The 12833-nt window shown below is 41.4% G+C and overlaps 1 protein-coding gene across 1 annotated transcript; it reads left to right on the top strand.

Annotated features, from left to right (window-relative positions):
* The first annotated feature begins 1606 nt into the window (after positions 1-1606).
* FBXO5 (F-box protein 5) lies at positions 1607-12382 on the top strand. The gene is made up of 5 exons (XM_084890198.1): positions 1607-2073; positions 7077-7773; positions 9434-9524; positions 10325-10507; positions 11498-12382. The coding sequence occupies exons 1-5, from the start codon at positions 1974-1976 to the stop codon at positions 11747-11749; spliced, it is 1323 nt and encodes a 440-aa protein (XP_084746324.1). The 5' UTR covers positions 1607-1973; the 3' UTR covers positions 11750-12382.
* Positions 12383-12833: the final 451 nt, after the last annotated feature.

The following is a 12833-nucleotide window of genomic DNA, read 5'->3' as shown; positions in this document are numbered from 1 at the left end:
AATGTTCCATTATAGCTGTATCTTATATATTGCTATCCCCTTGTATCCCCTGATGCTTTTACTCGAAGAATATCTACCGAGCATTTCATGTGTATGAGGTGACAGGCCCCGAGAGCAAGCACGAGGACAGGTACCATGTCCCAATCATTTTCATAGAACCCCTGAAGTCTCAGAAGTTGTAGACGTTAATAATTTGCTGGAAGAACAAAGGCAGTTCCCTCTTCACCTCATTTTGCACCTAAAACTACAGTCCTGACTGACACAGATTATGTAAACTCTCTAAGGCCAGAACTTTAACTTCTTTTCAACCCAGGCTCTGGAATGGGAGACCCATGATTAAAGGGGCAAAATTTAAGAGGCTAACTGCTCTGCCTTCACTTTGTCTCACTAATAAACGATTCACTAATCTACCCTCACTTTAAATTAAAAGGCAAATTAAGGAGATGCCAAATTTTCAGTAAAAACAAAACAAAAACAAAAAAACCAACTTAACATTCTAAAAAAAAAATGCATGCAAAGAACTAAGATGAACTCGTTATAACAATTTTACATAAAAACGGCTCCACCCTGCAATGGTATGACTCATCCAGATCCCGCAGGCCTCACAGGACTAGCCAAGGCTTTAGCTAACTATAAGCCAACTGTTAACTCTCCCTGAGCCTGCAGAAAAACAAAAACCCACTGACACTGCCAAACACAAGGATTCGGACTTTGAATTTATATGATGTGGCTGCACTGCGCTGTAGCGGGAGCGCAGACCAGGGACTGCATTGTCCCTGCTTAAGTCCCCAATAAAAAGTGACAAAAGGTTCAGCACGATTAATAACAAAAGTGCAAAAAATTTTAACAGTGCAACTTGTCAGCTAAGCCTTAACAATCAGCTTTCACCCATCCCTCCATCGCTAGCAAACCACTTCTGGGCCGGGAGACCAGAACTCCGGGGAGTTACTATTATATTTGGGAGCAGGGTTACTGTCGCGCGCTCGGCCCTAGAAGGAAGGAAACAAACAAACTAGATACAAATTTAAAAAGTTGAAGGCCCGCACTAAATACCGTAGTGCCACGCTTACAAGAAAGAAGTCCCTTCCGGTCTCAACCCTACACTCGCCGGAAGGACACAGGGGGTCGGGGCTCCCCGCCTTCCGCCCCCGCGCCGGCGGGAGCTGAGCAGGTGCGCGCGCCAGGAGGACGCACCCAAGGCGCACGCTCCGCTCCTTCCCCCGGAGGACCGCGAGGGACCCCAGCGCGCAGGCGTCAACCCGCCAACTCCGCCGCCACCTCCCGCCAAAAGCGCCTGCGCAGAAGCACTGGGCCGGGAGGAGGGGCGGAGGTAGGAGCGGAGAGGAGCGCGCCCAAATCCTAGAGAGGCGGGCCGAGGAGGGCTCGTCTTCCGGAAAGCCTACGTTCCCAGACGACCCGAGGTGCCGCTCACCAGCCTCCCGCCCAGGAGATGGCCGCAGAAAGCCGGCTGCCCTGTGTCCGCATCGGAGATCCTCAGAGAGGAGCCCGCGCCGCCTTGGGGATGAGAACGGGACTCGCCGGAGGCCGGTTCCCACCGCCGCCGAGGAAAGCTGGGCGCGTGGGCGCATGCGTGGTAGGCTCCATCCACGTGTGGCTGGGCCGCGGCCTCCCCGCGCTCCCAGGCCCCGCCCAGGCCCCGCCCCCGGCCTCAGCATCCTTCCGGGCGCGGAGAGCCGGCCTGGAGGGGGGCGGGGCGGCCTCGCGGCTGGCCCCGCCTCCGCAGCCTCCCATTGGACTCGGGCGAGGGCGTCCCCTCCCACCGCCTTCCAATTGGGACGCGCGTGCGAGCGGCGCGTCCCATTGGGCGGTGCGGATTTGGGCACCAAATTCAAAGATTTTAAAAGTACCAGCCGGCGCCTTTTAGGAGGCAGAGCTCGGTGCAGCCGCAGCCCGCTCCTCTCGTGCGCCAGCAGGTCGCTCACCTGAGGAGGACCCACCCGGCTCGCACTGCCATGAGCCGGCGCGCCTGCAGCTGCTCCCCCTCCAGCTCCTGCTCCAGCTCCTGCAGCTGCAGCGCGGTGACAGCTCCCCGGCGCCCCGCTTCCTTGAATAGTGAGTGAGGGGGATGCGGGTCCCAGGAGGGCTGCGGGTCCCAGGAGGGCTGCGGGTCCCAGGAGGGCTGCGGGTCCCAGGAGGGGTGCATGCCAAGGAGTGAGGGCATGCGGAGGGGAGAGGGGATCTTACCCCGCCATCCGGACGTGCGGCCCCACGCTGGACCGCGGGGGCTGGGTGCGGGGGTCGCTGGAGGGGGTCCCGGGGACCAGGAGGCAAAAAGAATGCGGCTTTCCGGGAAGGGGAGCCAGAGGTGCTGATGCGGGATGGCGGGCGCGGGTCCCGCCTGCCACGCCGAACCTGCAGCCGGCTCCGAGGGAGGTGCGGGTGGAGGCCTCCCGGGGCGCTCTTCTGCCCTCGGATGACTTGCCTCCCCACCCGCTTGGAATGGGCGCCAAATGCCCCTTCCCTCCCCCACCGGATCCGGGGCGCGGGCTCTGCGGGGCGGCCCCCGGGGCCTGGCCAGGTGCCTGACTCCCACTCCCTGAGCCTCTTCCCCCCGGGGGACCCGCACCCGCAGCCCCAGGCCCATCGCCTCGGGCTGGGGCCGCCTGGGCCTCGCTGGCGGGCGCGGGAGATCCCGCTCCCTTATCTCCCGCCTCCTGCACCCGCCCGCGCCCTCGGGGCCACCCCGCCGGCCCCTAAATCAGCATTCCCTGGGTCTCCCCCTGCCACTCCCGCCAAATGCAGGGACCCCCCCTCATGGAACCGAGCTCTCCAGCGGTGACCAAACAAAAACGTCCAGTTTCTCTCCTTTTTTCCTTTACCCAGTCTCAAGGCCTGGAATCCAAGGGATCGATTTTTAAGGGACACTAGTTTTTAGGACAAAACCATGAATTTGGCCATTTGAGCTGATTTTATGAGAAATGAAGAATCGTGATGTGTGTGGGGGTTTTTTTGTTTGTTTGTTTTTTTAACCTGTACTCCTGAAACAGTGGGTTTTTATTCCAAACTCGGATAGGATGAGAGGAGCCCAGATAAACGCTTATTTTTATTCTCTTTGTTGCTGTCTCCAAAAGTGATGTAAACGCATTTATTTTAACTTAGAAGTGATCCAGGTTTTTTAAGTAGCAATTTGATAGTGTGATATTTGGTAATCTCTGGGAGATCCCCATTTCTCTAGAAAAGGAATATGAAATAGGAGAGAGAAAAAATACTTTTTACTGATTAGATGTCTCCATTGTGAAATTCTGAAGCTTGATGGCTTTAAGTTGTTGGGTTGTTTAATTCCCGTTGTCTCTTTACCATCTGACTCCTAAAGAGGATATTTGCACTCCTCTTGAATTCTTTTCCTGTTTATAAATTCGGGGAAATGAAATTTTAAAATTTATTGAGTTCCAAAGTTTTTTAAATTTCCTCTTAGGGACAATGGCTAATAGGCAGGTAAATGGTAGCAAAGTTTGGGCCTCTTAAATTTTTGGATTAGCCCGGCCTAGTGTGGAGCACATGGTGGTGGTCTTATGGGTACTGGAGATTATAGAACTTAGTTATTTAACATTGGAATAGTTACTTAACATTGGAATAACAAAGGTTTTTAAGCACTGTAGTCTATTTACCTAATAAGGAGTGTCAGATCTATATTGAAAAGTTAAATAGGTTACCTTATGAAAGTTAACTAAGAATGTCTTTTTCATGATTGTACTCTAAAGGAAAGGTTTAAAAAATGCAATATGTTGAATCTACCTACTCCACGAGGTAGATATTAATAGCTCTATTTAAAAGAAAATGAAAGATTAATTGAATGTTCTAGGTCACAAAAGCTAGTCAAAAGGCTGAGCAAGGATTTTCATTTGAAACTGGATCCCATTCCTAGAACAAATATATAATGTGGAATGCATACATCTCTCTGTCTGGGGAATAGTTTGCTACTTATAAAATATTCATGATATACAGCTGAAAGAGTATGAAGGGATTTGACTTAGAATAATGTGATAATTAGACTTCTGTAGATTCTGTTGATTAGACTGCACATGACAGGAACTGTGTCCTAAATTTAGTTCAGTTTTATTTTCTCACCCCTGTTTTATAGATCGGGAAAGAGTTAACCTTAGTTTTCTCCCAATTTGACAAATGACACTTTATAACTTAGATCTTAAAACTTTAAACCCTAGTGTATTTTTTACTCCAGTTTTCCTTCATGATCCACATCAGCAAGCTCTGTTGACTTTTGACTTTACTTACCTCCTCACTAGATCTCTTATCTGTTCAGTTATATTCATTTCCACAATGGCCATCCAGTCTGAAATTTTCTGATACACATTTCTAACTAACTTTCACTTGTACCTTCCTACAATCCATTTTCCACGGCTGCCATGATTTTTTACATTTATTTATTTATTTATTTATTAATCCTCATCTGAGAATTTGATTTTGGAGAGAGAGAGAAACAGCCATCGGTGCTTCCTGTTCCCACCCTGATCAGGGACTGAACCCACAACCTAGGTATGTGCCCTGACTGGGAATCGAACCCACAACCTTTAGGTGTATGGGGTGACACTCCAACCAACTAAGCCACCCAGCCAGGGCAGCTGCCATGATTTTTTAATAATGCAAACCAAAATGTTTCTTAGATCTCTTCAAAGGCTCTTTACTAACTACATAATGAATATAATCCATCCTACCCTAAAAATCCTATAGATCATTCTGCCTTTTCAACCACCTAGCTCACCAAGTTGCAGTCTTACAGAACTTTCTATTACTTGATACTCAACACTTGTCCTTGCTTCTAGTACTTACCTCTGTCTGTAGCTCACAGATCTTAACAAGGCTTTCAGATTGCAGAATGTCACCTCAAAAAGGTTCCTCTCCACACCAGGTCACTAAGTAGGATTGGATGAATGAACGAAGTGACAGAACCAGACTTTGAACCCTCATCCATCTGATTTCAAGATCTTGTGATATGTTTCTCCTTTTTGAATACTCAGATCAATTATATCAATTATAGAAATACATATATTTCCCCATATTGTTTAGTAAAGATATTTGGCTTGGTCATTGGAAAGCACTGAATTAGTTGAAAGACCAGGAACTAGCTTTTTACAAAGTCTGCTTTCAGGTTCCTTTCATATAAAAGAGTGATACTTACCCTTTATTTTGTAGTATTGTTAAAGTATATTACATAATTTCACATTTTAAAACTAAATCTACAACTAGCATCTAGATTCTGGAACCAATAAATGAACGAGCTTCGTAGAGAAATAACGGATTCTAGGGCTAGAAAGTAAGGAAAGTTCCAAAAACAGTGGAAGTGTGTCAAATGGACATGAACTTGCAGTGGCAAAGCTGGAACAACCCCAGTTATTGGGTTCTAAAGACAAGCAGAGTAACAATGCCTTTGAAAAGAGGTAAGAGTTTCTGAAGTACAATTTCAGGCCTCTTCACTTTAGGCAGCTAAGCAAAGTAAAAATTGGCTTTATAGGTGACTTCTATAGATTAAATATGGCCATGTGTAATTATACCTAATTTTTTACTTGAGACAAAAATACCCTTGGAATATTTTTCTTTTTCTGGGTGGGAGAGAAGCATTCAAGTTAGTGTTAATTTGGGTGGGTGGGTGTTGCTTTAGGATTTATTTATTTATTGTTTTTTAAAAATATATTTTATTGATTTTTTTTTTTTTTTTCCAGAGAGGAAGAGGGATAGAGCTAGAAATATCGATGAGAGAGAAACATCAATCAGCTGCCTCCTGCACACCTCCCACTGGGGATGTGCCTGCAACCGATGTACATGCCCTTGACCGGAATGGAACCTGTGATCTATCCACTGAGCCAAACCGGTTTCGGCTAACTTTTAGGATTTAGTACAAGTTTTATGGGGTCTTAGAGCACATACTATGTCTTCCAGTGTGTTAATCATTTGGAATTTAAAGAGTCCTTACCTACAATGTTACTCTCTATCAACATGTCCTTTGGTGCTTTGACTTAAAGGTTTTGCTCTAAATAAAGATGGTAAAATTGTTATGACATTCTTACCAATATTTAGTGTAGATTGGACATACTGGTATATTCACTTACTTATAGGATAAGTGGTTAGCTACTTACGATTGGCTTGCGTTGGGGAGAGGAGGTGGGAAGTAAACATGAAGCATCTACTCTTCATCTGCCCTCAGTAATGCTAAGCAGTGTTTTCTGAACCCATTACTACATTCCTTCCCACTATAGTGCCCTTGCTCACGCTGTCTCTGAGTGCTGTTTCCAGCCTCTACTGCCCGAAAAAATCCTAATCTTTTCAAGCAGTGGTTCTCAACTGGATGATGGGGGAGACTTCACTGCCACCACCTTCCCACCATTCCCAACATTTGGCAATAACTGGTGACGAGACATTTTTCATTATCCTACCTAAGGGGTAGGGCCTGCGAATGGCATAAAAGCTGAGTAAAAGCTACTAAGTATCTTGCAGTGCATGGGACAGTCCTCACAATGATTGAATTATCTTGTCCAATGGTCTTTGGTGTACACCTTTGAGAATACCTGTTTTAAAGATAATTCAACTGGTTTCTAAGGCCTTTGGCTGATGGTACAACCTTAAACAAGTGTTTGCTTTTTTGAGCTGACCTCAAGTAAAGCTGACTAGTGTCATTTCAAGTCCATGGTATAAACACTGGTTCTAGAAGTGTTGGATTACTGTAAGGGTATCTGACCCGAGACCCCACTCTTGATGCCTCACATCTTATTTTTTCCATCAGCACAGATATTAGTTAAATAGTCCCCCTTTCACTGTTTTTTACTTCATCAACATGGATTCTAAAAGTCAAATGTGCTTAGCTATACACATCTAAGAGCAATCTGTTTTGAAGTACCTTTTTAAGAATAAGATATGTATATATAAAATAATATTTCCTCATATTGTCACATCTCCATATAATTAAACTTTGATAACTTCACAGCCACTTAGACAATACAAAGTGCTAAGAGATGCAAAGTAATTAAATCTTATATCCCAATTCAAGTAGTAAGGATGTGTTGAAATTATGTTATTAAGAAGTAAATATGTTCTTTTTATAGGTTGCAGAGAAACTTCTCTTTCTATCAAAATGAAGTGTGATTTTAACCATAACCACGTTCATTCTGGAGTTAAGCCGGTAAAACCTGATGACAGTGGAAGGCTAGGTTCCTACACTTCTCCATGTCTGAAAAGTTCTCATAAACACTGCATTAAAGACTATGAAAAGCTATCAGATATCGGGTCACCGATTGTGAGCCCCAGGATTGTAGAACTTGAAACTGAGAACAAGCCCTTGCATAACAAGGAAAATCAGCATGTGCACCAAACACTTACTAGTTCAAATGAAATAGAAGAACTAGAAACCAGTGGACCTTATGAAGACAGTGGCTATTTTTCATTCTCCCAAAAGAGTGTCCTGGGTGAACAGGAAGAAGCTAGCCTTTCCCTGGAAGAAAATTGCAATGACAGTCCACAGTTCTGCCTACCTCAGACTGAAAGCCCAGGCCAATATCCCAACAAAAACTTGATGCCAGCTCTTCATATCGCAAAAGTGGTTTGTTCAACATTAAAAAAGAGTGCCAGACGAAATCATAAAGTAGATTGGGAGAAGTGTAATGTAGATTTTAGGCTACAGACTATAATTGGCAGAAAAATGGGCCTAGAATATGTAGATATTCTCAGTGAACTCTTTCGAAGGGGACTCAGACATCTCTTAGCAAATATTTTAACACAGCTCAGCGATATGGACTTAATCAAGTAAGTGTTGTTGCTTTGAGTGTATCCGTATAATACACTAATGCAAATTATTGTTGTTACATTGGTATCTTTGTTTCTCTGGGTTCTGAAATTTCTGTTATGTAAGCTGCATCTTTTCTGGCTTAAGTATAAAACAATGTCTAGTTCTAGTGTACAGGTCTAATAAGCATTGTGACTTTTGGTGCACTTGAAATAGGAAATGATTTCTGGTCTTTTAGGCCATTTTTAATGTAGGGCTCTTCTAGGCTTGACAATAATGAAAATATGACTACCCTCAAATGGATCTGATGGTGACTATTTCTTAGAAACCTTATGCTAACTAACTACCCTTTCCTATTCCACCAAATAAAATCAGGATGAGGTGACTGAGAATTAAGATGATTACACAGACTGCTGGGTTAGGTTGAATTCAGCCCAACTGGGGTCTTTTTTGGTTTTTTTAAGTTTTCAGAAGTACTCTTTGCAAATGTTTTTACACTGGTCTTTATGTAGCTAAAGCAAAACAGATAAACATATATTGATTTTTATTGTTTGCTATCTTCTTAAGGATAACCAACATCACAAGTTGATTTCTCCTAATAACAGTGTGCCCTAAAGTACTTTGAAATCTGACTACAACTTTTAACAAATAGCTAACAAATAGTAAGCAGTGGCTACTTATTTGATGTTTGCAGATAATGTGGGGAAAAAATCCTATATAATAAAAGCCTAATATGCTAAGTGTCTGGTCGACCAGTCAGCTGTTCAACCAATCAAAGCGTAATATGCTAAGGCCGCTCAACCACTCACTATGACATATACTGACCACTAGGGGGTTAGGAACTTGACCAATGGACCTGTTGCTATGATATGCACTGACCAACGGGGAGGGGGAAGACAGTCGATTGGTCAACCATTCACTATGATGTACAGTAACCACCAGGGGGAGACAGTCTGATTGGTTGATTAGCTTGCTGCTGGGGTCTGGCTGATTGGGACAGTGAATAGGCTGGGGACACACCCTGGAGCCCTCCCATGGTCCCTCCCTGGCTGGCCAACCTCCCGTATCCAAATTGTACATCGGTGAAGTCCCTCAGCTTGGCTTGTGCCATCTCGCAACCTGGGACCCCTCCAGGGATGTTGGAGAGCCATTTCAGCCTGATTCCACAGGCCAGGCCGAGGGACCCACTGGTGCACAAATTCATGCACTTGCCTTCTATTGAAATATAAATCAGTAGTTCTTAAGCCTGAATGCACTTAGAATTACTTGAGAGGGGACTTTTTAAAAAATACAGAACTTTGTATCCCATTTTAAGTGTCCTGGACAATTCTAATGTAAAGTTAAGTTTAAGAAACAGTGCTGCTGAAACCGGTTTGGCTCAGTGGATAGAGCATCGGCCTGCGGACTGAAAGGTCCCAGGTTCGATTCCAGTCAAGGGCATGTGCCTTGGTTGCGGGCACATCCCCAGTAGGGGGTGTGCAAGAGGCAGCTGATCGATGATTCTCATCAATGTTTCTAACTCTCTATCCCTCTCTGTAAAAGATCAATAAAATATATTTTTTTTTAAAAAGGAACAGTGCTAATAAAAATTTCTTTTTTGCACTATTAATGTTTCTGTAGTATATTCATCTGAGCTCTTTGTGATGCTTTGTGTATTTCATAATCATTTATTTTTTCCAGTGTGTCTAAAGTGAGCATAACTTGGAAGAAGATTCTAGAAGATGATAAGCGGGCATTGCAGCTGTACAATAAAGCAATACAAAGAATTACTGTAAGTCTTTGCAGTTGATGTTTTCAGCTTAATAAACAGTAGCTAGTGACCTTTACCATTAGAATTAGAAGGGGGAAATAGAGAAGATAACAGGTAATCTGGAAATCTGTTACATTCAAAAAGCATTTCAAACTTGACTAGAACTCATAAAATTTATAGGGAAAGGGGAAAGAATCCCACTTCAATTGTTTAGTCCCATAAATGGAATGTCCAAAGGGAAAATTACTCAGTTCTCAGTGTATGTTTGTGATACAGCTAATATAGGTTGCCATTTTGTGTGTATTTTTTCAATTACCAGATATATAGTAAAATATTTATTTATTGAAGATTTTTAACGTAGAAAAGAATTTACTTTCAGAAATACTTCAAGATCAATGTGTATTGAAAATTTCATTGGCAGAGTTAAGTTCAAATTTTGGTGCTGCTACTTACTAGCTGTGTTGCTCTAGATTAGTATTGCAGTTAATTTCTTTATCAATAAGCTGGTGTTAATGGAAAATTTTCTAATGTAAAAGGTGATATTGAATCTTTTCATGACACTGGAGTGACACCTAAACATGACCATTGCCCTCTGCTGTTGGTAGGAAGAATTACTCTTCTGGCAGAACTTGATAAATCATGTATTCAATGCTATATAGACTAAGCATGTCAAGTACTCACCATTTGGTTTATAATTTCTGTCAATAACTTAGTTAGCCTTGAAATGTTTGTGTGAATACTTTTGTGTGGCTTTTTTTTTTTTTTTTAATGTGTAGATAAATTGAAATCCTATTAAAACATTTTTTTTTTTTTTTGATTAGGAAAAGAACATTAAGTTTTCATCACATGCTTCAACCAGAGAACATGTTATGTGTAGAACTGCATTGGCCTCTGTTCAGAAATCAGCAACCCAAACTCCTCTCAAAAATGATCCTCGAGACAAGTTACCTGGTCCAGCTGATCAGAAACGTTCTACTTATAGTAGGCACAAAGAATTCTCTGAGGTAATTCTTTTGTTTATCGGTTAATTAGTCATAGCGGGTACTTATTGTTAAGAGGACTTATAGTGAGAAAGGGAGAACTTTAAAAACTCAACTAATATTTTGGGAAAGTACAGAGTTACTTTCTTTGATAAAAGAATATATACTTGGCATTATTAGACTATTTAGTGATGTTGAAATTTAATTAAGAAATGCTAAGAAAATAATGGAGACTCTTAATTTTAAAACACTGCTATCTAAGAAAAACAGGGCCAACTTTCCGAAATTCCTGGCCTCCTATTAAAACTTGACTTCATAATTATCCATGTGAGAACTTTTATAATACACTTTACAGAAGTTCTCACATGGATAATTATGCAAACTTAATTTAAAAATCATAATTAAAAGAGTATATGTTTTGAAATAAAATATTGATTTCATTTGTTGGTCAATAAATATAAATTTTATGTAATGAAATTTAGTATTCTCTTTATTACTCTGATGCCTGGTATAATGTAAGTTTATTCCAAAGCACTTTTTGAATATCTGCTATCTTACTGGGTTCTGCATGGAGAAGAAAACATGGTAGCAACCTCCATAGCCTTAAAATCTAGAATGAAAGATAAGGCATTAAAGAAAAGATATGTAATATGATAGGCACTTTAAGAAAACATAAAACTAGAGGTAAAAGTGCAGCCAACTCCTGAGTGATACTAGGAACACTTCACAGAAAAGGTGCCTATTTAATTTAGGCATTGATATTTGAGTAGCATTCATGAAAGAAAAGAACATATTTAGAAATAGCATTAGGGAATTGCTACTGAACCATCTGATACTATCTCTCTCTCGTTGATAACACCAGGGCGAGGGTGCTTTGGGGAAAGGAGTTCTCTTTATGTGTGACATTGATTTTTTTATGCCTGTATTGTGGAGTCCAGATGTGCCATTCTTGTTCTTCCAAAGCTACATTCAACTCAGTCTTCACTAAAATTTTTTAATGGATTTTCTTACTAGGCTGCCACGACTTTGAAAAGGAATGAAAGCCTCAAAGCCTGCATTCGCTGTAACTCACCTGCAAAATATGATTGCTATTTGCAAAGGGCAGTCTGCAAACGAGAAGGCTGTGGGTTTGATTACTGTACAAGATGTCTGTGTGATTATCATACCACCGAAGACTGTTTGCATGGCAAGCCTCTAAAAGCCAATTATAAAATGTGTCCTCTGCCTGGTACTGTGAAAAGCAAGAAGAACTTACGACGATTGTGATATCTTATTAATATCTCTTATAGCGGATCATGAAGGTTAGTCAGAAAAGTTAGGTTTTAATCTTAAAAATTAAGAATATATATTGTGATTTTCAGTCTAAAGTTGAAATGAGTATCCTGCAAGGGATTTCTGCCCCCCTTCTAAGTAGAGGATGCAAACCTCTTAAAATATTTTAAAATTTAATGTGAAAAAGTTCAAAGTTCTCAGTATAAATCAGGAAATTTAAATATTTTTTTAAAAATTAAGTCATCCGATTTTTGTTTTAGAGGTAAAATAAAATTGAATTTTTTAGTAAAGAAGCTCATGTAATTTTACCTATACAATCTTAGCTAAATTTTGTTTACCAACTATTAGTATTTGAGACATTTTATTTGCCTTATCAAATTATTGATAATATCCTTTGAAATAGCAACTCTGGAGTCTTAATTTAAATGTTTTGTCACATTTCTTTGATGTCTTTTTCAGTGTGTATATTTCTAAGTGTCCTTTGTGAAATCCTTTATTTGTAAAGTCTGTATGTTTTAATATTTTTGTAAATATATAAATATTTCTATTTTTATGTAAAGAAAATAAGTGCCTTGTACATATATGTAAAAATAAATTTTGTTCCTGTTATAAATAAAATTACCACAAATTTAATAAATACTGTGAACTTTTATTTATATATCTTACCTGGTAGAAGGGATTTAAATTTTTTTTAGGATGCAGATTTGCTGGTCTTTAATCATTGCATGTCTAAAAACATTTTTTTTTTAATATATATTTTATTGATTTTACACAGAGAGGAATTGAGAGGGATAGAGAGTTAGAAACGTCGATGAGAGAGAAACATCGACCAGCTGCCTCTTGCACACCCCCCACTGGGGATGTGCCCGCAACCAAGGTACGTGCCCTTCACCGGAATCGAACCCGGGACCTTTCAGTCCGCAGACCGACACTCTATCCACTGAGCCAAACCGGTTTCGGCTCATCTTTTTTGATACATAGAATTTATTATGTGCCAAATGGTATGTTTTGTTTTGTTTTTTAATCAACTGACCCAAGTAAAAATCCCTGAAATTCCATTCCCTAATATCCCTAGCTT

The sequence above is a fragment of the Pipistrellus hanaki genome, assembly GCF_964339955.1.
Source record: "Pipistrellus hanaki genome assembly, chromosome: 7".
NCBI lineage: Eukaryota > Metazoa > Chordata > Mammalia > Chiroptera > Vespertilionidae > Pipistrellus > Pipistrellus hanaki.
The sequence above is the reverse complement of the archived record's forward strand: the minus strand, read 5'-3'. Positions and strand labels throughout refer to the sequence as shown.

What these genes read in the sequence shown, in the direction of transcription:
- FBXO5 (XM_084890198.1), top strand. Translation starts at nt 1,974, where the DNA reads ATGAGCCGGCGCGCCTGCAGCTGCTCCCCCTCCAGCTCCTGCTCCAGC. An exon ending in GCGCCCCGCTTCCTTGAATA is followed by an intron (nt 2,074 to 7,076) that starts GTGAGTGAGGGG and finishes TTCTTTTTATAG; the next exon opens with GTTGCAGAGAAACTTCTCTT. An exon ending in AAGCAATACAAAGAATTACT is followed by an intron (nt 9,525 to 10,324) that starts GTAAGTCTTTGC and finishes TTTTTTGATTAG; the next exon opens with GAAAAGAACATTAAGTTTTC.